General features: G+C 46.8%; 1 protein-coding gene across 7 annotated transcripts in view; it reads right to left on the bottom strand.

Annotated features, from left to right (window-relative positions):
• The window catches only part of FGFR1 (fibroblast growth factor receptor 1), a 112,136-nt gene that overhangs the window by 34,812 nt on the left and 51,676 nt on the right, over positions 1–25,648 (bottom strand). For 4 of the 7 annotated variants that reach the window (XM_081843880.1, XM_081843882.1, XM_081843881.1 and 1 more), the window contains exons 3-6: positions 17,986–18,249; positions 14,231–14,314; positions 13,326–13,501; positions 3,412–3,535 (exon numbers count right to left, since the gene is read on the bottom strand). In XM_081843880.1, coding sequence (XP_081700006.1) covers positions 3,412–3,535; positions 13,326–13,501; positions 14,231–14,314; positions 17,986–18,249 — 648 coding nt within the window. Of the gene's footprint in view, positions 1–3,411; positions 3,536–13,325; positions 13,502–14,230; positions 14,315–17,985; positions 18,250–25,648 lie in introns of those variants that run through there. The other 3 variants (XM_081843884.1, XM_081843886.1, XM_081843885.1) reach the window with 2 other exon arrangements.

Below are 25,648 nucleotides of genomic sequence, written 5' to 3'. Positions count from 1 at the left end.
AAGATCACACCTTTTCCCTTTAACCATCTTATTCAATCCATTTTCCAAAATGCAAAGCATAACATTAACTGTACGCAGGAAACAGACATCAAGTAAAACATTAACAATTAAGAAACAGATGGACAAGCTAAAAATACTGTAAATGAAATCACATAATTTGAAGATCAAACTTGCAGCAAACTTGCCACACAAACTTACGTTTCAAAAGATCTACGCACAAACAATACATTGTGAGATGGTACTGACATAGCAATGATTTGTTTGGCATAGATATAATTACAAATATATGCAAGCTCCTTATTCTTTTATTTAATATTTATTTTGTTACATTCTCTATATATGCTGTACATTGTTTAGCTGTACTTGTTTGCTAATTTTTGGTGGCCTATTGCCGTCTAGGTCTTCTTTCCTTGTATTGAGAATTCCAATAATAATAATATTAATAATGTGTTGTTGTTTTTTAAAAAAGATGTGGGGAGTATTTTGCTGTTCAGCTTGGGAAAAGAAGGGAGATCAAATATTGGAGAAAGGGTTCCTGCTGCTTTAGATCACAACCTTATGTCCCCTGCTAAGAAGATTAGGAAGAACTTTAAAAGTTCCTTGGTTTCACATTCTTAAACCACTAACATAGTTGAGAGCCCCAAGCTCAGACTCAATAATCATATTATACAGGAACTCAGCCCGTTTATCCAGTTTTAGGAACAGTTTTGACAATACTACTTCCTTGTCTTTGTGTGTCTTATCAGAACTTACACTGTCTTATATGGTCTTATGTTTTTAACTGGGTGTGTTTTGTTTTGGAAACTTTCTGTACAGTATACACAATTTCATAAAAACTTTTGTCCTTTTGTCCCCCTGGTGGTGTGCATGGGGCTGGGGGTCACAGAGGCACCCCTGGGCAGTCCAGAGGCACCATGGTCTCCCTTTCCGGTGAAGAACCCTCTGTCATCTGGGCTCAGCTGACCCAGGTTACAGCTTGGAAAGGGCACTTCAGAAGGTTCTGACAGTTCTTAACACCATTTGACCCAGAAAAAATCCAGGTCAGATGCAGGCAAATAAAAGAATGAATAAGCGCCACAGTGCTCCCCACGGCCTGCCAAATGCTCTGGGGATTTCCATTGTTTCTTTGGAGGCTGTCTTACAATACCCTAAAAAGGCAGCTCTGACACTTGGAATTGAGTTGGGGTATAGAGAAGGAAGGAGGCCACAATGGTGGGATTCGTAAGCAGCAAACAACCAGGTGGCAGAGGAGGGGGTTGTTAAAGCAACAATCTCTGTGGGGCGGTTAAGGGTAAGAAATAAATAGAAGTTCCCAGGTTTAGTTCCCAGCATCTCCAGGTTGGGGCTGGGAGAGAATCCTGCCTGAAATCCCGGAGAGCCACTTCCGCCCCGTGAGATGGACGTCTGTCTGTGGAAGCTCATTCTGCTGAGCGCAGCCCTGGGCGTCTGCCCCAGAGCCCAACCCTAAAGACACCCCCGCAGGAACAGCGTGACTGTCCAAGCAGCTTATCCCTGGATGGCCCAGCTGAAAGCCATCATTTTTTGAGAGCAGCCCAGAGAATTTAGGCTATATGACTATAAAGATACAGCAAATGAATGAATGAATGAATGAATGAATGAATGAAACAAGTAAGCTTGTTTCTGGTTCAGGGGCCAGAGTCCTTGGTGGCCCTTCCTGTAGTCACACATCCCAGGCCACCTCTTCTGGCCAATGGGCCCCCAATTGCCCGGACACTGAGGTCCAGCTCCGAGGGCCTCCTGGCGGTTCCCTCACTGCGAGAGGCCAAGTTGCAGGGAACCAGGCAGAGGGCCTTCTCGGTGGTGGCGCCCGCCCTGTGGAATGCCCTCCCATCGGATGTCAAGGCGATGGACAACTACCTGACATTCAGAAGACATCTGAAGGCAGCCCTGTTCAGGGAAGTTTTTAATCTGTGATATTTTAGTGTATTTCTGGTTTTTATGGAAGCCGCCCAGAGTGGCTGGAGAAACCCAGCCAGATGGGCGGGGTACAAATAATAAATTATTATTATTATTATTATTGAGAGCACCATGAAGCAACATCCGTCAAAGGCAGCAAAGGTGAAGTGGGCAGGTGAAGTTCTTGTCACGAAACTTGGGTTTGGGTTTGGGGGTGGCTAGCTAGTCATCAAAGGTCAAAGGTCAGACAAACCTAATGAGGGCATAGCTGATTAACAAAGGGCCTGCCAGTGTGGGGAGTGAGCATTCACAACCCCCTTTGTTCCCCCTTGCAGACTATTCCCTTCAGTTTGCTCAGTGTAATCAAATTAAATTGCATTTTTAATGGTTCATTTAGTGGCATTTAGAGCAACTCCACAAGTGGAACGGCAGAGATCAGCCTGCCTGGGTTGGGAATTAAGGCTAATAAGGAGATTAATTGGGGAGGGTGGCAAGGAGGAGAGAGAGTTTCCGTCTGGCCTCTAAAATTATCATAAGTGAAAAATGAAGTACAGCTTCATGCTTGGGCGGCACAGCCAGCTGCTTGAGCCCACTCGGTGCACACCTCAGGACAGCCAGTCTGAACAAAGAGACAATTCAGAGCCAAAAAACAAAATTCACCCAACCACTGTCTCCTATCCCCTCCTGACACTGAGCCACATACATCCGGCTACTTGCAGAGAATTCCTGCCTACACAATCTTTGCGTGTACCAAGGAGCAAAGGAAGTGGAAGCAACCCAACCCTGCCCCCTTAGTCCTGCTGCTGCATTTTCCTGGGGGGAAAGCTGTACACCGAGAGACTGGCTAACACAACCCCCACCCCAATGGTGAAGCACACAAGGAACCTTTCTCTCCACCCCACCATTCCAACTCTCCATGCTGTAAAAAAACAAAGGCATCAGAACATCCCGGCAACCTGATATGTATTAAAAATAACATCTGTAGCCACATAATTTGTAACATAGCACAGGCAAAGAAGTGATGAGACACCGGAAATAAAGCACTCCTGATTTTCTACAGCAAACCAAAAGCCAACCTTGATTAGAAAAAAGTACCCTGAACACGTCCAGTTTCACATTTTAAACTCATGTAACTCATCATGGTTTTGCTCGCTTCCTGCCTTGGGCCAGTCACCAAAACTTAACCAAAACTACTTCATATGGCTTATGCGAAGCTCCAGAGGAGAGATAAAATGGCTGCAAGAAGGACTTTGTGCTTGCATTACAGGCATCAAATGTTGCTTCCTTGTAATGCCTCTTTGTAAAGAGACATTTTTCCCACCCTCCTAATTTGTCTCCATTGAGGCTCTGACCAATGTGGCATCATTACTGTGTTACTGCACTCTGACTTCTGAACAGAGATAAACTCTCTAGGAAAGCAATTTATAACTAACCCCTCGGATTCCACACTCCTTCCAGCCTCCCATTTCCCTTCCTTTGTCCAGGTCTCCTTACCAACAACGTCAAGCTGGTAGGTATGGTTTAGGGTTCCGTACTTGTTCTCCACAATGCAGGTGTAGTTGCCTTTATCTGATGGCACAACCGAGTCCATGATGATGCTCCAGGTGGCATGACGGACCTGTGGGGAAACAGACACAGGCTGATCAGGAAGGTTACCTGCTGATTGACGGCTGAGGCGGAGGGAGCAATGGCTCTGTCCCCTTGGGCTTTTTCATCTCAGGAGCAGGGCCAAAGGTCTTGCCTGCTCCTGTGCTGCATGTTCTAGGCTGCACATAATTGCTGTTCGAGGTCATGTCCCCCCCCCCTTGCTATAGAGAGTAATTGCTGCCAGCTGCTGGGCTGACAACAGAGCCGGCTACATCTGGAAACTGGGATGATGGACAAGTGGGACAAGTTTCGTTGGCCAGTACAAGAACCGGTCTTGGAATTCCTCCAGCTGCTCTCCCAGATTTCACTGTGCCCAAGTCTAGCCAGGGTGGTATATTCAGGGGTGGCCAACTCTCAAGAGACTGCGATCTACTTTCAGAATTAAAATCTGGCAGCGATCTACCCCCTTTTGGGGGGGTTCACCTCAAAGTTGTAGAGCTTTTTTAGGGAGGAGGAAAGCCCCGTTTGGGGGGGGGAGTTCTATTTTTTTGGGGGGGGGGGTTAAAGGCAAGGGACAAAGGGGGAAAGTCACTCACAAAAAGATCACTATGGATCAAAACAGCAGCAAAGAGAAAGATCTGTCTTCTCTTCCAGAGATCATACAACAATGGAGGGTGCGGCAGGGGGCCATGGCAGGAGTCAGTTTTAGCGACGCTAAGGAAAGGGAGCCAGAGATTGACCGTGATCTACCATAACCTCACAGTGATCTACCAGTAGATCACGATTGACCTGTTGGGACATCCCTGGTGTATATAATGTGTGCCATAGGTGAACTCACTTGCACAAGCACAAAATTCGGCACAGAATTTGACATTTAGACAACCCCACTTTATATGCTGTGCCTTGCAAACCCTCACAAGATGGCTTATGAAACAGCTGGTAAACAGCAAAAATTTAAAAACAGACCAATAGGTCAAAACAATTAAAGACACCATGAGCTAAGCTGGAAAAAAAATATCCTAAAAACAAACATTAAAACAGTAAACCTTATGTTTTTGCCCACTTCCTCCCATGGTCCAGTCAGCAAGTCTCAGCCTAGTCTACCTCACATGGCTGTTGTGAAGATATCTAAGAAACTCTAAAAGGGCTGCTAGGGGGAATTTGGTGCTTGAAGGCATCAAACATTGGTTCCTTTTACCATAGTGGCACATCTTTGTACTATAAAGAGCCACTTCCATCCAAATCAGCAAAACTGCAAGGCTTCAGCCAATCTAAGTCTGGCTCAATGCCTGCATGTTCTAGATGCTTCAGTTCTATTATTTTCAGCTGAGCTTACTCCCAGGTTCATGTGCACAGGGGACTGACTCCTAAGGAGTTATTTTAGGCCTGTAGCACTGGGGGTGCGAGCTGTGGGAAGCAGAGTGATTTGTTTTCCTTTTTTAAATGGTGTATGTGTGTATTTGCTATTTAAATTTTACATGCAAGATAGTGAGGAAAAGCATACGGTTCGTATTTTTCCTAAGTGCTCAGTAAAAAAACAAAGTCCACTCTCAACTTTTCAGTGTTGTTGTCCAACAGCAAAATCACTAAACACAGTGAGACTTAATACTGAATAAACATACAAAGGATTGCATGGCACAGGTTGAATATACAGTGGAACCTCGGTTTCCAAGCATCTCGGAACCCGAATGAGTCAGAACCCGAACGCTGAAAACCTGGAAGTGAATGCTTCCGTTTTCAAATGTGCCTTGGAAGTCGAATGGCTTCTGAGGTGCGTTTCTCCATTGTAATTGCCGACTGGCAATTGTGCCTCGGTTGTTGAACGTTTTGGAAATCGAACAGTGATAGAATCATAGAATAGAATCATAGAATTATAGAATCATAGAGTTGGAAGAGACCACAAGGGCCATCGAGTTCAACTCCCTGCCAAGCAGGAAACACCATCAGAGCACTCCTGACATATGGTTGTCAAGCCTCTGCTTAAAGACCTCCAAAGGAGGAGACTCCACCACACTCCTTGGCAGCAAATTCCACTGTTGAACAGCTTTTACTGTCAGGAAGTTCTTCCTAATGTTTAGGTGGAATCTTCTTTCTTGTAGTTTGGAACCATTGCTCCGTGTCCGCTTCTCTGGAGCAGCAGAAAACAACCTTTCTCCCTCCTCTATGTGACATCCTTTTATATATTTGAACATGGCTATCATATCACCCCTTAACCTCCTCTTCTCCAGGCTAAACATGCCCAGCTCCCTTAGCCGTTCCTCATAAGGCATCGTTTCCAGGCCTTTGACCCTTTTGTTTGCCCTCCTCTGGACACGTTCCAGTTTGTCAGTGTCCTTCTTGAACTGTGGTGCCCAGAACTGGACACAGTACTCCAGGTGAGGTCTGACCAGAGCAGAATACAGTGGCACTATTACTTCCCTTGATCTAGATGCAATACTCCTATTGATGCAGCCCAGAATTGCATTGGCTTTTTTAGCTGCCGCGTCACACTGTTGGCTCATGTCAAGTTTGTGGTCAACCAAGACTCCTAGATCCTTTTCACATGTACTGCTCTCAAGCCAGGTGTCACCCATCTTGTATTTGTGCCTCTCATTTTTTTTGCCCAAGTGCAATACTTTACATTTCTCCCTATTAAAATTCATCTTGTTTGTTTTGGCCCAGTTCTCTAATCTGTCAAGGTCGTTTTGAAGTGTGATCCTGTCCTCTGGGGTGTTAGCCACCCCTCCCAGTTTGGTGTCATCTGCAAATTTGATCAGGATGCCCTTGAGTCCATCATCTAAGTCGTTGATAAAGATGTTGAATAAGACCGGGCCCAAGACAGAACCCTGTGGCACCCTACTAGTCACTCTTCTCCAGGATGAAGAGGAACCATTGATGAGCACCCTTTGGGTTCGGTCAGTCAGCCAGTTACAAATCCACTGAGTGGTAGCATAGTCAAGACCGCATTTTACCAGCTTCTTTACAAGAATATCATGGGGCACCTTGTCAAATGCCTTGCTGAAATCAAGGTAGGCTACATCCACTGCGTTCCCTTCATCTACCAGGCTTGTAATTCTGTCAAAAAACGAGATCAGGTTAGTCTGACATGACTTATTTTTCAGAAATCCATGCTGACTATTGGTGATCACAGTATTCCTTTCTAGGTTTCACAGACTGTTTGCTTAATGATCTGCTCCAGAATCTTCCCTGGTATTGATGTCAGACTGACTGGGCCCTCTCTTTCCCCCTTTTTGAAAATAGGGACAACATTTGCCCTCCTCCAGTCTGCCGGGACTTCGCCTGTTCTCCAGGAATTCTCAAAGATGACTGCCAGTGGTTCTGAGATCACATCTGCCAGTTCTTTTAATACTCTTGGATGCAGTTCATCTGGCCCTGGAGACTTGAATACATCTAAACTAGCCAAGTATTCTTGTACTATCTCCTTAGTTATTCTGGACTGTGTTTCCTCTGCTGAATCATTTGCTTCAAATTCTTCAGGTCGGGCATTGTTTTCTTTATCAGAGAAGACTGAGGCAAAGAAGGCATTGAGGAGTTCAGCCCTTTCTGTGTCCCCTGTTTGCATTTCACCATCTTCTCCTCTGAGTGACCCCACTGTTTCTTTGTTCTTCCTTTTGCTACGAACATACCCATAAAAGCCGTTTTTGTTGCTTTTAACCTCTCTAGCAAGCCTGAGTTCATTCTGTGCTTTAGCTTTTCTGACTTTGTGTCTACACGTGCTGGCTATTTGTTTGAATTCCTCTTTGGTGGTTTCCCCCCTTTTCCATTTTTTGTACACATCCTTTTTTAATCTTAACTCAGTTAAAAGTTCTTTAGATAGCCACCCTGGCTTCTTTAGGCACCTTCCATGTTTCCGTCTCATTGGTATTGCCTGAAGTTGTGCTTTTACTATCTCCCTCTTAACAAACTCCCAGCCATCATGAACTCCCTTTCCTTTTAGTATTACTGTCCATGGGATCTCACCCAGCACTTCCCTAAGTTTTATGAAGTCGGCTTTCTTAAAGTCAAGAAATTGAGTCCTAGTATGCTTGGCTGCTCCTTTCCGCTGTATAGTAAACTTCAGAAGAGCATGATCACTCGCGCCTAATGATCCTTCCACTTCTACCCCACTAACCAGGTCATCAACATTGGTTAGGACCAGATCTAAAATGGCTGTTCCTCTTGTTGCTTCTCCCACTTTCTGGACAACGAAGTTGTCTGCAAGGCCAGTGAGGAATCTGCTTGACCTTATGCTCTTGGCTGAGTTTGACATCCAGCAAATATCCGGGTAATTGAAGTCCCCCATTACTACTATCTCCCTTCCTTTTGCATGCTTGGCCATCTGTTCCAGGAAGGCATCATCTATGTCCTCCGTTTGGCTTGGGGATCTATAGTAAACTCCCACAATGAGGTCCCTGTTATTCTTCTCTCCCTTAATTTTGACCCAAATGCTCTCACTTTGGCTTTGAGGTTCTAAATCTTGGATCTCTTCACAGGTATACACATCCCTGACATATAACGCCACTCCTCCTCCTTTCTTGTCTGGTCTGTTTCTCTGAAATAGATTGTAACCCTCCATTATTACATTCCAGTTGTGGGACTTATGCCACCAGGTTTCAGTGATGCCTATTATGTCATATTTAGTTTGCTGTACCAAGAGCTCAAGCTCATCTTGTTTATTACCCATGCTTTGCGCATTAGTGTACAGACATTGAAGTCCATTAATCATTCCCCCGTGTCTCTTATTTAAGGATTTTTTCCTCCCACCACTAGGTCTGCGTGCTGTTTGCTCCATTTGGTCTATGACATTTGGATGATCATGTTCATCAATTGATAGACTCCTACCTTCAGGAGCACTGTCTTCCTCCCCCACATTAGTCAGTTTAAAGCCCTCCTGATGAGGTTTCTGAGATTTTTGGCAAAAACATTCCTCCCAACCGTTGTGAGGTGCAGCCCATCTCTTGCCAGAAGTCCATCTTCAAGAAACTGCAGTCCGTGATCTAAGAATCACTGCAGTCCGTGATCTAAGAATCTTCAGTCTTCCAGAATGGATTATGTTTGGCAGCCGAGGTTCCGCTATATTACAAGTTGTCTTTTAGGTATTTCCCCCCCCCCCCAAGCACTGCATGGATATCATAGGTTTTCATGCTTTCTGTAACTTTAGAACTCCACCACTTCAGACAGCCTCTGAACCTGCAGCAAACCTGGCTAAATATCCCGTGATGGACACTTGTCTTTCTCCGGGTCTTTGGGGAGCCTACCTCTGCTGAGGGAGCAGAGACAAATCACAGAAAAGAGCAGCTGGCCTCCAACCTGCTTATGGGATGTGTGGTGCATCTGGCTGCCATTGTGGGAAGCACAATGCTGATCCTGCCTCCCCCCCCCCCGTGCTTTTCCTGGCTGGAATGTGCCCCTGGACTGCATAATGCCTCTTCCTTGTGTCTCTGTGTAAATGTATATCCTTTGCTCCACCCACTTTTGCCTCTGGCCCCACCTACCACTGGCATTTGGCCCTCGGAACGCTGCCCAGAGGGGAATGCAGCCCTTGGGATGAAAAAGGTCCCCAATCCAAGGTTCAACTCAAAACGATTCTGGCCAGTCTTTGGCACCTGGTCCTCCACGCTGGAATGTGCTAGGAGTATGAAGCCAGAGTCCCAGCCAGGTAGCCAACGTCTCTGCATCACACCTCCCCTTTCAGCTGCTACCAACGTTGGCTGGCAAAGGCAGCACAGAGAACAAAGGCAAAGCCGCAACATGGGCAGGCAGATTAAAACTAAGGAAGCTGCAGCAATGACTATTTCTGGAAAAAAACCATTACTTTCAGGAAGTGCCCGGGAGCTGTTGCTTGATCAGGTTCAGCCCAGGAGAAAAATGACAGGGACCATCTGATTCATTAAAGCCACTACTGATTCTTCAGGCACAGCTCTTTGACCAGACATGAAGATTAAAAAAGGGGAAAGTAGAACAGGATGGTTCTTGTCTGCGTCAGTGGCTGCTGCTAAAGGAGTTTTATTTGTAGCTGAGGGTCCCTGGCTCTGCCAACAGTGGGAGGTGCAGAGACCACGCTCTGCTTGTGAGTCACTCCAGATGGAAACAAGTTGTTCTAACTGGAGGCAGCAGCGCCCGGCAGCAAGCGCCAGAATGACTTCTGCATTGTCGCACTTTCAGCCAAACGCCTCCGCCTGGCTTTGGAGAGGTTCGGAGATGATGAGACCACATCTAGCTGGAGGCAGGCCCTATTTGCAAGACATGCTGAAGATATTTTCCCAGCTGCAACAGGCACGTAATTTGGGGACGTAATCTGTGATGTGGCATAAGAAGTTCCAGGAAGGAGGGAAAAAAGGACCATCAACCAATTTTGAAGCTTTTTGTCTTGATCAATCACCTGCTTTTCAGTCAGTGAGCTAATTGTTGTTGTTGGCTTCCATGTGTCTTGGGAGACGATGCAAGAGAGTGCCTTCAGAAGTCAAGTCAAACTGTCAGAGAGTTACAGCACCTGCTGTGGCTGTAGAGACAGACTTTACTGCAGGTGAGGCACCTGAAGGCAGCTGGTCTTGCCTCTACATGTGCACCATGACATCCCACACCTGTGGCGTCTGCTTGGTGGTGGTGGGTTGGCACCTCCCTCACTGGGGGCTGCTTAAGAAAGGCACCTGGGCCCCGGGGGAGCATGCATCTCCCCGAGGACACTCCTGCTTTGTATTTTATATAATGCCAATATATCGTCTTCACTACTAGTATGCTAATATCCTGTTATATCCTGTAAGGAGCTCAAGGAGACATATATGGTTTGCCCTTTCTCCATTTGATCCTCACAAGAACCCTGTTGAGAGACAGTGAATGGCCCAAGGCCACCCAGTGAGTTTTCTGATTTGAACCCGGGTCTCCCAAGCCCAACACTCTAACCCAGGGGTAGCCAACGTCATTCTCTCCAATGTTATGGGACTATAGCTCCCATCATCCATGACCATTGGCCATGCCAGGTGGGGCTAGTGGGAGAAGGGAGTCAGATCATATCCGTAGGCAACTGGCTGCAATTGGGAGCCCCCCCCCAAAGCCTGCCATCCTGCAGCCTTAGGAACTGGAGTGCTTCCTCCTGCTTTAGAGAACAGTTAGTGCCATTGTAACACCGTCTGCTATTTTCCACTAAATTAAGGTAAATGAAGGCTGCTGGTGCACTGGAACTTGTGTGGAGGAGGGCAGCCAGGATGGTTGCATGTCTGGAGACTGTGCCTTGTGGGAAGCAGCTGGAGGAAGGATGTGTTTGGCATGGATGGGAGGAGGCTTGGGGGACGTGTGGTGACCATCTTCAAAGGTCTCCCATGGAAGATGGAGCAAGCTTGTTTTCTCCTGCTCCAGAGGCTAGGACCCTAGCCAATGGTTTCAAGTTGCAAGAAAGGAGATTCAGGCTCAACATCAGGAAGAACTTTTCTGACACCATGAGCTGTTCAACAGTGGAATGAACTCTCTCGGAAGGTTGTGGACTCTCTGTCAGGAACCCAGGCTGCTGTCTTGATAACACAGCACGCAAGTTGCAATTAGCTTGAAGATTTATTGTAATACAATTAGTCTCAGACGTCTAACTGAGCATCCGTCCGCTGCTAACTGTATCTGTTCTAGCTTGAGAATGTGCCTCTGCACGGGGGCAGCCTCCTCTCCCTGATATTCTGGCTTCCGGGAAAGAGGGTCTGCTCTTTGGTTCTGAGGACCCGACACACACTGCACTCTAAAGTTGAATCTGGCAAAGAACTGCGCCCACCTGATCTGCCTCTGGTTAAGGTGTCCAGCCGTCTGCCAGTGTTCAAGATTCCTGTGGTTGGTGCGCACTATAACCTGATGTTGCGCGCCCTCTAGGAAATGTCGCCACGTGTCCAGAGCGTGCCAGATAGCAAGCAATTCCCTCTCTCATATAGTGTAGTTCTGCTCTGACGGCATCAGCTTGCGCAAGTGGAAGGCACACAGTCTGATGGCCCCGTTCTCATCCTCTTGCAGTAGCACTGCCCTCAATGCCCTGTCAGATGCGTCAGTCTCTACTATCATATGTCAGTGTGGGTCGGGATGCGCTAGGTACTCTTCTGAGGCAAACATGGCCTTGAGGCTCTCAAACGCCCTCTGTGCCTCTTTCGTCCACTGGCAGGGTCTCTTACCTCTTAAGCAGTCCATGAGAGGAGCCGTCAGCCCTGATTATCTTGGTATGAACTTACGGTAGTAGTTCGCAAAACCCAGGAATTGTTGCAAGTCTTTCTTGGTTCTGGGTTCCTGCCACATCACCACTGCCTGCACTTTGGCAGGATCCATGTGTACTTCCTCAGGGGTGATGTGGTAGCCCAAGAACTCCACCTCTGTCACATGGAACTGACACTTTTCTAACTTGGCATACAACCAATTTTATCTGAGCCACTGTAGCACCTCTTTCACATGTTTTACATGCTCTTCAGGGGTGTCTAAGTAAATCAAAAGATCATCTAGATAACACAACACTGTAGAGTCCACCAGACCCCCCAACACATGATTGATGAACGCCTGGAACGTCACAGTTCCCAATTGTAATCCAAATTGCATGACTAAGTACTCAAAACTGCTGTATCTTGCACAAAAGGTGGTCTTCTACTCATCCCCCGCTGTCACCCGTTTCAGGTAGTAAGCCCCCCTCAAGTCGAGCTTAGTGAAGATCTTTGCCAATCTCAACCTCTCCAGCAGGTCCCCGATGCGTGGCAGGGGATAGTGATTGGGGACTGGTACCTTGTTCAGAAGCCTGTAGTCATTGCAAGGCCTCAACTCTGAGGTGTTACATTTCTTCACGAAGAGCACAGGGGCACTCTCTGGGGCCTTGGGTGAGCGGATGAAGCCGCATGACAAATTCTTCTCCAGAAATTCATTTAATGCTGCCAACTCCACCTCTGACATGGAGTACAGCCAGCTGTTGGGTAGCTGAGCCCCCGGCAACAAGTCGATTTTGCAGTCGTAAGGCCTGGGGGGGGGGCAGTCTGTCCGCTTCCTTCTCACAGAACACATCTCTGTAAGCCTTGTATGGTGGGGGCAATTGTCCTTCTTCCCCTGTGAGGAGCCTAAGACCTCTGCCCTCTAATCTCCACTGAATCTGGTACTCTAGCCCCTAGACAGTGTAGGTGGCAACAGGCCGACGCGAAAGTTATGGATCTCTGCCCCCATGAGATCACAGAATCGTGTCGGGACAGCCATGTCATTCCCAGTACTACGGGATAGGTGGCTAACCTTGTGATGTGGAACGATATTGTCTCTTGGTGGCCAGGTAACTCCAGGCCTACTGGACTCACGGCATCTGAGATGCGCCCCGACAACAAGGGGTGCCCATCGGTGGTCTGCTCTCCCTGGAAAGACTCTTAAAAATCCACTCAAAAGCATAGAATTATGACCTCAATGGTTATTAGCGCCCTAATATTACAGTAAACAATAAGAGAAAACTAGAGCTTAAATGGTGGTCCAGGGAGCCATTAGTAGGCTCTGATATATTATCAGATGGGCTCTGAGGTTATAATGAGAGTAACAAATGCAAATACTGAAAAAAATGTTTGTCTGTTTTTAAGTTTCCACCACCTGCTGAAGAGGCAACCCATTTCAACTTAACAAAAACAGTTTGTCTCTTCAGCAACAAAAGCATCTTTGGTGGGCACTTCAAAGAAATCCCATATTTTGAACACAAGCATGGCAAATTGGTTTTAATTCAGAGGGGAAGACAATGAAGAAAAAACAGACCAGAATAGCAAACAGCACAACAGAGTTTAAAGTCTCTGCACAGGAGCAGGAATTGCCCCTTTCTATATTCTCAGATCTGCCTCTGATCTCCAGACAAGCAGGGATCCTACCTTATATCCACCTATACGATGGTCAGGCTTGAATTCCCTGCCATTCTTCAGCCAATGCAGCGAAGGAGTGGGTGTCCCACTTGAGGGGCACCTAAACTTCACGGTCTTGGCAGCGGGAACAGCATGAAGCTTCTTCTCCATCTTCTCAGGGTACGTCCAGTAAGGCGGAATGGCTTCTACAGGAGACCACCCCAACCACAAAAAAACAGACAGAGAGACAGATATGCGAGTAAGTTGGGGCTTATCAATATTTAGCACATTGTGAAGGGGGGAAAGCTCATGGCACCAGGAAGAACACATCCCGTAACTAGAAAGTAGCACAATTCTCCCTTCACAATTGAATTAGGAGCCCTGCTGGCCGCTGGGTTCTGGCTCCCTGCACCCCCAGGACAGCTGCTCAAGGGAAGCAACTTCTAGATGTTGAAAATGGGACACTTGCCCAGCTTTCTTGGTCCCCAAAATCAGGTGCCACTGTGGAATTAATCCTGTCCCACTTCTGTTGCTCTACTCTCAGAAGGGACAATTTACTGCTGAGGGAGAAGACGAGGTCTTTGCCAGCACTCTGGGTGCCTGTTTCCTACCTAGCCTACCGGTAGGCACTAGGAACCTGCTGGCCCTTGGGCACAAGAGGGGGGCCAGAGGCTGGAAGGGGTTGCAAGAGCCACACTCCCCACCACCAAGGGAGAATGAGTAACTGATCCCCCACAGGAGGTGGAAGCATTGCTAAGTAGGTTTAGGACACTTCAAGGGCAAAAAAAGAAAGGCATCACAGGCTTCATAGAATATTGCCAATGGACAGATTCCAGCTGGAAAAGCATCACTGCTACCAAGAGAATTTGAAAAGTAAAAATCCTGGCTATGTTCGTAACTGACAAGTTACATTAACTGATTAATGTCACACGTACGATTTGGTCTGGAGTTATCTGCCTCCTTCTCCTCCGAGGAAGAATCGTCATCATCGTCATCGTCTTCAGCAGATGGAAGAGCATCTAGAAAAGGAAGTGGCTGGAATCATTTTTGAGTGGGCAGCATGCTAGCCTGCAATGATGCAGGAGAAGGGAAGCTGGCTCTCTGAGCCCCACACATTTACCGTCCTTAACAAGGATAATGGTGGGCACTTGCCTGTGGGATTGTATTAGTTACACCAATTATACAACTGCACTCATTACCTATTTGCTTCCAGACCCAATTCAAAGTTTTGGTGATCACTTTTAAAGTCCTGCATGCCTTAGGTACCTCTTGCCCCTCCCTAAGATCATGGGCCACTCTTCTCTGCATCTCATCTAGGGTGAAAGAACATTTGAGGAGAGAGAGAGAGAGATCCTTTGCAGTGGCTGCACCCAGATTGTGAAGTGTGCGTGGCTCCCTCCCTATTCTGCTCTGCTTCTTGAATACAGTTTTGTTCCAGAAGGCCTTTTCTGAATATGACGGCTAATGTGTTTATGTTTTGATTTTAACTGCTGACCCCTGACACCTTGGTGAAATGTTCTTTTGGTAGAATTCCCATGGTTAAATGTTGTATGCTGCCCTGATTTGTGCTTTTGCACCAAGATGGCAGGACAGAAATTTTAATAGGGGAATCTGTCCTGAGTACCTGGATCTGTTGGGCTGCTTGGTATGAAAATAAGTGGGACTTGGGAGGAGAAAGAAAACCCCAGGACACCACTGAGGAATACATGAGTGGGACTGGGGCCCCCAATGTACTTCCCAGCTTGCCCCTTTTTTCATTCTTCATTCTGAGATGACCCCCTGCAGGCAAACTTGCTGGCCTTGGGGGCTTTGAGTTCATCCACACGCACTTACTTTTTGCCCATCTCTTTCCAGACACAGCTTCTTAGTACTGTACTCAATCAGAGCAAACGTCCATTCGGATTTCCCATGGATTACTGTATGCTCCAATGGAGTACTAGAGAGACGGTTTTTGTGGGAAAAGCTCTCACACGGAGCTTAAAAGTGCAGGCTGTGCCTGGAAGGAGCGGATGAAAGTTATGTTTGGACAAGCCCTTCTTTCTGCTTTTAGGAACTCTGACAGGCTCCTTGTGGTAGGGATAGGGCCTTACCACTCCTCACCTGCCTGCCTGCCTGCTTCCTGCTAGTCCAGAAGGTTGGCAGGTTGCCCTGGAAAACTCAGCAGGTGAGGAGTGGGGATGGGGGACACAACTGGAAAGAGTTGGCTCTGCCTGTCATTGGCTCCCCCTACTGTTGGCCTCCTGGCCTTCCACCCTACCCAGTCTCAAGCAGACATTTTGGCCAGCTCCCAAAGCCAGTCAAAGTCTGTGGATCTTGTGGTTGGGTTGGTCATTCAATATCCTTTCAGGAGTATCTCGTCTGTCACTCTGTATTGATCAGCAACCCTATCAGCTTGAGATAAACAGCTCAGTACAGGAAAGAATTAGTCTGGGTCATACCATCTCAGACTGGAGACAGAAGATCACACGCTTCTGGATTTATTTACTTACGGGGGGAGGGAGGGGGAAATCCATAGCTTGTCACAAGGTGTCTAGAGTTCTCCTTTGCTATCTGTTTTTAAAAATGGGAAGGTGTTCTGAAATGAAAGGTTCTCCTCATCCCCAGTCTGCTATCAGAAATTTGAAGCAGGGTGGCCCAAGAAGAGTTTTATCTTGTGATAAATTGCCTGTCTAGATAGAACCTTGCAATGGCCATGAGAGTCAGCAAAGAGATTTCCCCACAATCTGCAGCCAGAGTGGGACTCAGTGTTAGTCCTACTCAGAGTAGAACCACTGAAGTTAAACTTGTCATAGTCTCTTCAATAGGTCTACTCAGAGCCAGACTTAGTTGAATACAACTCACAGTTGTATTGTGAAATGTGGTATCCTGGCACACTACACAACTCAAGCAAATCTGTGTAATCCCTCATTCCGCAAGGAATTATTTGTGGGAAGAAGAACAGAACAAGGCAGAAAGCTGAAACTTTACTCACAACCAATGGAATTCTTATTCAATTACCCCACCCCGCTGTCTGAGCTTTTGGCAGGATTTGCCCACTTTGTAGCCATAAGGACTATAAACTTGAGCCTAAATAAAAGAAAAACCAAGATTCTCAAGAAATGGAGTTTTATACAGTTGGCACTGTAGAGCCATGATAATCACATCATGCCCAATGCTTTCCGCTCCACCATAGCTTCTCCTCAAACTGGGTTTGCCAGTCTCTGTGGCACCTTCATAGAGTTGGAAGAGACCACAAGGGCCATCGAGTCCAACCCCCTGCCAAGCAGGAAACACCATCAGAGCACTCCTGACATATGGTTGTCAAGCCTCTGCTTAAAGACCTCCAAAGAAGGAGACTCCACCACACTCCTTGGCAGCAAATTCCACTGTCGAACAGCTCTTACTGTCAGGAAGTTCTTCCTAATGTTTAGGTGGAATCTTCTTTCTTGTAGTTTGGAACCATTGCTCCATGTCCGCTTCTCTGGAGCAGCAGAAAACAACCTTTTTCCCTCCTCTATGTGACATCCTTTTATATATTTGAACATGGCTATCATATCACCCCTTAACCTCCTCTTCTCCAGGCTAAACATGCCCATCTCCCTTAGCCGTTCCTCATAAGGCATCGTTTCCAGGCCTTTGACCCTTTTGGTTGCCCTCCTCTGGACACGTTCCAGTTTGTCAGTGTCCTTCTTGAACTGTGGTGCCCAGAACTGGACACAGTACTCGAGGTGAGGTCTGACCAGAGCAGAATACAGTGGCACTATTACTTCCCTTGATCTAGATGCTATACTCCTATTGATGCAGCCCAGAATTGCATTGGCTTTTTTAGCTACCGCGTCACACTGTTGGCTCATGTCAAGTTTGTGGTCAACCTTCAAGCACAACTGAACAAAATCTGAAACACTCTCCTGGAAGCACAATTAGCACTTCCTGCCTTAGATGTGTGCTCATTGTACTGTGACTATCCTGGGAATCTATTAGGTGTAAGTAATTCCTTTGACATGAGCGAGCACACTTTTGCCCTGCTCTTAACAGCTGTGCTGTCTTTTGAATGGACAACAACTCCATCCCTGTTCTTGGCTTTGTTGGTGGACAGTCAATCCACTTGGAAAATTTCCACGGAGACCTGAACTATAACAGCACCTAAGGAAGCCTCCTGCAACCACTCTGGGACCAGCAGCCAAGAAAGGAGCAAGAGGAAGCCGCCTCTCCAGGAACTACAAGGTGATGGAGGTCTGAGCTCCATCAGAGGAGGGGAAGGCCTGGTCTTCACCTGCTGGTCTACCAGCAAGGAAAAAAGCCTGCAAAGATGCCATCAAAGATGCGCCTTGGAACTACTCCTTCATACTCCCTCATACAGCTCCCTTATACATCAGATCCAAGGAAGGACTTGAGTCAGAGCAGGTGACTTGCACTCAAGCACTTTGCATGTGAATAATTGAGCAACACCCCAAACAACCCTGCAAGAGGCAGATTAAGCTGAGAAGCAGTGAGACTTGCTGAAGACCAAGAATCCAGAATGGGGTTTCCTTGCAGCCAGACTGGATACTATCTGCTTGTGGCCTTCCAGGTTTTATTGGATTCCAACTCCCGTAAGCCCCAGCCTGCATGGCCAATGGTCAGGGATGATGGGTGCTGAAACATTTGGAGGGCCTGAGCAATGCCAACACTAGTTTGCTGCCCCTCATCCCTGCGGTTGCCTGCTACAAACCTGAGACGTTCACGGAGAAGTAGGTGGTCTCGCTTCCAGAGGGGCTGTTGGTCATGCAGGCATAAAGCCCTGAGTCCTCTGGCACGGCGTCCCTAACCTCCACCTCCTCCCCTGTGATGCGCGTCCGGTTGTTCTCCGAGAGCTGGACCCCATCTCGTACCCAGTTGATGCTCTGCACATCATCCCGTAGCCGGCAGCGCAACTGGAGGAGGTCACCAGGGTGAGCTGAATAAGACTCCACTTCAATGCTTGCTTTGGGCAGAACTGGAAATGTTAGAGGAGACAAAGAGACAGAGAGGGAGGGGGGAAACAAGGGGGAAGCAAGGTGTGAGTGGTTTATCGCAGATGCATTACTCTGGCAGCATGCAAACACTGGGGAAGAAGGCATCCCTCCTACAGTTGTAAAACACAGCCCTCAGCTGGCATGCAGGTCGTTTGGAAGAGCGGAGGGAGCAAGGGTTGGGGGAGGAGGTTTCCATTTTTATTACTGACACAGGGCCATCAATGTACACAGTGCTCTGTTTTTAAAAACTTGTTATCAGAAATGAACTGAAGCCACAAAGCATCGTGCTACAATGGGCAAACGTCTAGATCTGACCCAGCCCAAGACTAGAAGGCAGGACGAGATGGGAAACCCAACTCTGGCAGGAGGGGCACCTACCTGAAGCTCAGCAGCTGGAAAGCTGGCTGCTCTACAGCCTTCAGAGCAAGGAGGGCATAGAGGCAGCAGGGGTTAAAAGCAACGCAAAGGATTAAAGCCTGACCAACTGCATGGGCCGCACTTGGATATAAACTTCCCCATTAAGTCACTGTTTGCTCAGTGCTCTTGGTTTCCTTGCACAATTGTGGGGCAATGTAGACATATGCAGATCAGCATGTTGTAAAACTGTCCCTGAACTACATTGGTTCATTTGCAGGTGAGGAGGCAGGGATTGCATGTTTAAGTATTTCTCCATAAAAACAATTAAATGCACATTGAAAAGTAGATTTCAGGGAGATGAGTTCTACTCCTGCTTTCTTGCCTGACACATGAAAGGAATTGTTTCCAGGGAAAAATAGTTAACCTTGTCACCACAACTGCACTGATACACTCTAAGAACAGTTTTACTGTCGCATCTACTGTTTGCTAGAAATAGGACCTGGCAAACAAGGAAATCACCAGTGTTTGGCTGGAACACTCATTTCACCATCATGAGTTATTTGCTGGGTTTCTTTATTGAACTGGGAGGCAGACTCACCATCAATCACAACTCTGCTATTACTTACATGATCATTTAACTCAGGATGAAAGAGGTAGAATAAAAACAGCTGATTTTGCTGGGTTAACCAACTCAAACTTACTTCAACCTCCATATTACCTTTATGCCCGTCAACATTGTACTTTGAAGTGAATTCAGGTGGTGATATCCCAAGGCATACTGCAAGAGGGTAGGAATATTTTATTTAATGGAATTTATTGACTGACTGAACCCTAAGTGCACTCATTAATGGTTCCTCGTCATCCTGGGGAAAAGTGACAAGCAGGGTGCCGCAGGGTTCTGTCCTTGGCCCATTGTTGTTCAACATCTTCATAAACTACTTGGATGAAGGAATTGAGGGGATGCTCATAAAATTTGCAGATGCCACCAAACCGGGGGGGGGGGGGGTGTGGCTGGCTAATGCTGCAGAAGACAGAATCAGAATTCAAAATGACCTTCACAGATTGGAGAACTGGGCCCAAGCTTAAAAAAAAAAGAATTTCAATAGGGACAAATGTCAGGTTCTGCACTTAGGCAGGAAGAACCAGATGCACAAATATAGGATGGGGGACACCTGGCTTACTAGCAGGACATGTGCAAAGGATCTAGGGGTCTTAGTGGACCACAAACTTAACATGAGTCAACAGGGTGATGCAGCAGCAAAAAAAGCTAATTCTATTCTAGGCTGCATCAACAGAAATCTAGTGTACAGATCAAGGGAAGTAAGAGTAGCACTCTATTCTGCCTTGGTCAGACCACATCTGTAATACTAGGCACCACAAATTAAGAAGGATGTGGATAAGCTGGAAGATGTGCAGAGGAGGGCAAACGAGATGATCAAGGGTCTGGAAACCAAGCCTTATGAGGAATGGTTGAAGGAGCTGGGTATGTTTAGCCTGGAAAAGAGGAGACGGAGAGGAGATCTGATAGCCAAGTTCAAATATCTGAAGAACTGTCACATGGAAGAGGGGACAAGCTTGTTTCCTCCTGCTCTGGAGAGTAGGACTCGAACCAATGGCTTCAAGTTACAAGAAAGGAAATTCTGACTAAACATTCAGAAAAACTTTCTGACAGTAAGAGCTGTTCAACAGTGAGAGGCGGAGAGGTGGACTCTCCTTCCTTGGAGGTTTTAAAGCAGAGGTTGGGTGGCCCTCTGTCCTGGATGCTTTAGCTGAGACTTCTGCATTGCAGAATCTATGATTCTTTACATTTATATCCCACCCTCTTCTGGAGTCCAGGGCAGCATGTAACAAATAAATCTTGTGGAACAATATTCAATACCGTGGCACCTTGGGTTAAGAACTTAATTCGTTCTGGAGGTCCGTTCTTAACCTGAAACTGTTCTTAACCTGAGGTACCACTTTAGCTAATGGGGCTTCCCGCTACTGCCACACAGCCGGAGCACGATTTCTGTTCTCATCCTGAAACAAAGTTTCAGGACTTCTGTTCTCATCCTGAAGCAAAGTTCTTAACCCGAGGTACTATTTCTGGGTTAGCGGAGTCTGTAACCTGAAGCGTATGTAACCTGAGGTACCACTGTAATTCAAAAGCGTTTGGAATTCATATTCCAAAATGGAGAGGTTTTTTGATTCTACAGTTTCTGAAACAAGGCTCCCACCTTTTCCCCTTTAGTATCTTAAAACCTATCTAGTTAGTTGGACTCTGCCCCCCATGCCTACCTTGCACACCAAATATGAAGGTAGAAAAATCCTGTAAGCTTATAAAAGTTACCAACTGCTTACCAATGTTAGCTATTTGTGGTGTAACACAACACTGATTTTCTGGGTCTTTAGGCTGCCTAAATATGAATTTTATTCCCCATATTCAGCACAATGCAACACTCAAGGAAGAAACAGCAAATACAACAAAGCTTCTTCCTCTTTTTCTGGTGGAATCCATCATTTTAGCCATTAATTGACAGAAACCTGACTTTGGTGCTTGGGATACTGATTTCTGAGCCACTTGCTGAATTATTTGCCTCCCTACAACTCTAAATTAACTCCTGCTGAAAATAAGAGGGAGGCAGCATCCTAGGCTGAAATCTGATGCCAAAATTATTTGACATTATTTGAGAAAGGAAGGAGAAGGATTGCCATTAGGCTTGGGCTCTTGACTGCAATCTCAAACCTTTTACAGAGCAGAGCCTGCCAGATAAGAGCCAGCCTTCTCAGTGGTAGAATAAATGCTCAATTCTTGGTATCTTCAGCTGGAACTATCTCAGGTAACAGGGCTGATAAAGTCCAGGGCTGGAGGAAAGAGGTCTAGATCAGGGTGAGGAACCCATGATATGCAGATGTTGCTGGACTATAGCTTCCACTGTCCTTGACCATTGGCCATGATGACTGGGGCTGGTGGGGAGATGTGAGCAATTGACCCTACCAGGGCTCTGGGGCCAGGGGCACTGCATGTTGGCACGAGGCCTGCCTTGGCTCACCTTGGGGCTGCTTGCGTGGCACTTTGTCCTTGGGAACATCAACAGGAGGGGAGCGAGTGTGGGCCTTTTGACCTGCACGCTCCCTCCCTGCCCATGGGAAACTGAACAACATGAACTTGGGCAAGGGACACAACGCTGCACTTGCCAGTTCACTTGTTCTGGTGAGAGGCCCGAGGGAGCGGTGTGCAGAACAGAGAGCTTCTCCCCCATCACTCCCAAACTGTGCCCCAGGAGCAAAGTATCACCCAAACAGGCCCCCTCTCAGCTCCACTGTTATTCCTCCTCTATGCCGGGTTCTGTCCAGAACCTTAGAAGTTGAGCTTCCCCATCTACCCTTTTGAGCCTGTTATCACAAGAGAACAGAGCGTGGGACAATGCAACCCTTTCAAGATCTGGCATGCTGGTGTTAAAAACTTATAAAAAAATGGCCCCATTGCCGGGAAAGGTTGGCTTCAGGGAAGTCTGCTGTTATTAGTTTGCCGTCCGGAGAATCCCAAGCTTGAGAACAGATGAGAAGCAGCTGCCACAAAACCCAACATTTGTTTGGAGAGCACAAAGATATCTTTTTTCTTTTCCTTCCACAGCTCGCAGCTTGGCTCTGCTTGCCCTCAGTCTGCCTTGTTCCTTTCTAAACCCAGAACGGAGGTAAAAACAGAAAGAGAAGAAAGTGGAAGAGAGGAATGCTGAGATGGTGTATGACTCTGTTCCAGCTGATCTTGCCATTGCTCCACGGAATGAATTTTCACTTCCCTCAGAATCCCCAGATTCCATTGCTTTCCTTTTTTTTTTTTTTAAAAAAAACAGAGTTTCTGTCCCTTGTGGGGCTATAGAAAAGTATATTAATATGAAGCCAGGGCCCACAAAAGTCAGAGACTGCAAGCCAGAAGGATCTTCCACATGGCTAAAAACACCTGAACTGCAGGGTGGTGTGCAAAAATTGAGATCAATGTACAGTGGAACCTCAGGTTATGTACCGTCCTCCTTATGAACGTCTCGGGTAACGAGCTCCCCTAACCCGGAAGTAGACGCTCCTTGTTGCGAACTTTGCTCCAGCATGCGAGCGGAAGTCGTGCGCTAGCGGCGCAGCAGCAACGGGAGGCCCCATTAGCAAAAGTGCGCCTCATGTTAAGAATGATTTCGGGTTAAGAACGGACCTCCGGAACAAATTAAGTTCATAACCGTAGGTACCATAGTAGAACAATAATATTTCTCCTGTGTGTGTTTCTTGTGGCTGATTAGCTGCTCTCCCTGTGCAAAGGTCAGAGGGGGCAGGGTTTCTGTTGAGGTAGGTCTGTTGATCTATCTTTAGATTTAGGGGAGCTAGTCTCAAACGTTTGTTGGGGGAGACCTAGGGGTTTTTTGGGGGGAGTTACTTGTCCTGTCTGCACGCTTCTTATGATGGAGGACCACTGCAGCCAGCCCCAACGACACGTTCTCAAGATGGAGAGTGAGGGAACAGCTGCAGTCGCCTGCGGTTCCTGCACAACGTTTGCCATCTTGCCAAAGGTTGCAGGCAGCTTTACCTGCAGCAATTGCATGTTGATTGCCCTCTTAAAAGACAAAGTCCAGCAACTGGAGGAACGTGTGGCTACCCTCCAAAGAATTAGAGAGCTGGAGCTCTTCTTGGAAGCAACAGAGCACACCGTCTCCACCAAGGAGGGACAGGGGACTCCCCTGAGAAGGAGGCTAGTTCACCAACACAGGAGCCATATATATGGAGAAACGTGACTCAAAGAAGTAGGAGGCCCAGGGTTCGCTCTGATTGTTTAGAAATACACAATCGCTTTGAGGTCCTCTCCCCTAGTATGGAAGACGAAGAGCAGACTCCATTTGAGGATCTCTCCCTCGTTACAGTCGATCAGGTATATGAAGACGAGCAGCAAAGTCAGTCCTCAGGGAATGTGCAGGCGACCTTGGAATGGACAGATCACGGAAGAACCCCGACCAAACCTAAGAGGAGGCGTGTAGTGGTGATAGGGGATTCCCTACTGAGGGGAACAGAAGCAGTGATCTGTGGGCCTGACAAGATGTCTCGGGAAGTGTGCTGTCTCCCCGGGGCTAAGATCCAAGATGTAACTGAACGACTGCAAGGAATCATAAAACCCACTGACAAATACCCCTTCCTCTTGGTTCATGTGGGAACCAATGACACTGCAAGCAATAGCCTCCAGAAGATCAAAAGAGACTATGAGGCTCTGGGCAGGAAATTGAAGCAATTAAATGCACAAATTGTCATCTCATCTGTCCTCCCAGTTGAACGACGTGGCCCAGGGAGAGAGAGAAAAATAGTGGAAGTGAACAGCTGGCTTCGCAAATGGTGTAAACAGGAACGGTTTGGATTCTTAGATCACGGACTGCAGTTTCTTGAAGATGGACTTCTGGCAAGAGATGGGCTGCACCTCACAACGGTTGGGAGGAATGTTTTTGCCAAAAATCTCAGAAACCTCATCAGGAGGGCTTTAAACTGACTAACGTGGGGGAGGGAGGCAGTGCTCCTGAAGGTAGGAGTCTATCAATTGATGAAGATGATCATCCAAATGTCATAGACCAAATGGAGCAAACAGCACGCAGACCTAGTGGTGGGAGGAAAAAATCCTTAAATAAGAGACACGGGGGAATGATTAATGGACTTCAATGTCTGTACACTAATGCGCAAAGCATGGGTAATAAACAAGATGAGCTTGAGCTCTTGGTACAGCAAACTAAATATGACATAATAGGCATCACTGAAACCTGGTGGGATAAGTCCCACGACTGGAATGTAATAATGGAGGGTTACAATGTATTTCAGAGAAACAGACCAGACAAGAAAGGAGGAGGAGTGGCGTTATATGTCAGGGATGTGTATACCTGTGAAGAGATCCAAGATTTAGAACCTCAAAGCCAAAGTGAGAGCATTTGGGTCAAAATTAAGGGAGAGAAGAATAACAGGGACCTCATTGTGGGAGTTTACTATAGATCCCCAAGCCAAACGGAGGACATAGATGATGCCTTCCTGGAACAGATGGCCAAGCATGCAAAAGGAAGGGAGATAGTAGTAATGGGGGACTTCAATTACCCGGATATTTGCTGGATGTCAAACTCAGCCAAGAGCATAAGGTCAAACAGATTCCTCACTGGCCTTGCAGACAACTTTTAACTGAGTTAAGATTAAAAAAGGATGTGTACAAAAAATGGAAAAGGGGGGAAACCACCAAAGAGGAATTCAAACAAATAGCCAGCACGTGTAGACACAAAGTCAGAAAAGCTAAAGCACAGAATGAACTCAGGCTTGCTAGAGAGGTTAAAAGCAACAAAAACGGCTTTTATGGGTATGTTCGTAGTAAAAGGAAGAACAAAGAAACAGTGGGGTCACTCAGAGGAGAAGATGGTGAAATGCAAACAGGGGACACAGAAAGGGCTGAACTCCTCAATGCCTTCTTTGCCTCAGTCTTCTCCGATAAAGAAAACAATGCCCGACCTGAAGAATTTGGAGCAAATGATTCAGCAGAGGAAACACAGCCCAGAATAACTAAGGAGATAGTACAAGAATACTTGGCTAGTTTAGATGTATTCAAGTCTCCAGGGCCAGATGAACTGCATCCAAGAGTATTAAAAGAACTGGCAGATGTGATCTCAGAACCACTGGCAGTCATCTTTGAGAATTCCTGGAGAACAGGCGAAGTCCCGGCAGACTGGAGGAGGGCAAATGTTGTCCCTATTTTCAAAAAGGGGAAAAGAGAGGACCCAAATAATTACCGCCCAGTCAGTCTGACATCAATACCAGGGAAGATTCTGGAGCAGATCATTAAGCAAACAGGCTGTGAGCACCTAGAAAGGAATGCTGTGATCACCAATAGTCAGTCAGCATGGATTTCTGAAAAATAAGTCATGTCAGACTAACCTGATCTCGTTTTTTGACAGAATTACAAGCTTGGTAGATGAAGGGAACGCAGTGGATGTAGCCTACCTTGATTTCAGCAAGGCATTTGACAAGGTGCCCCATGATATT

This window comes from Podarcis erhardii (genome assembly GCF_964252035.2).
Source record: "Podarcis erhardii genome assembly, chromosome: 16".
Lineage (NCBI taxonomy): Eukaryota > Metazoa > Chordata > Lepidosauria > Squamata > Lacertidae > Podarcis > Podarcis erhardii.
Note: the sequence above shows the minus strand (reverse complement) of the source record. Positions and strands in the feature narration are given on the sequence as shown.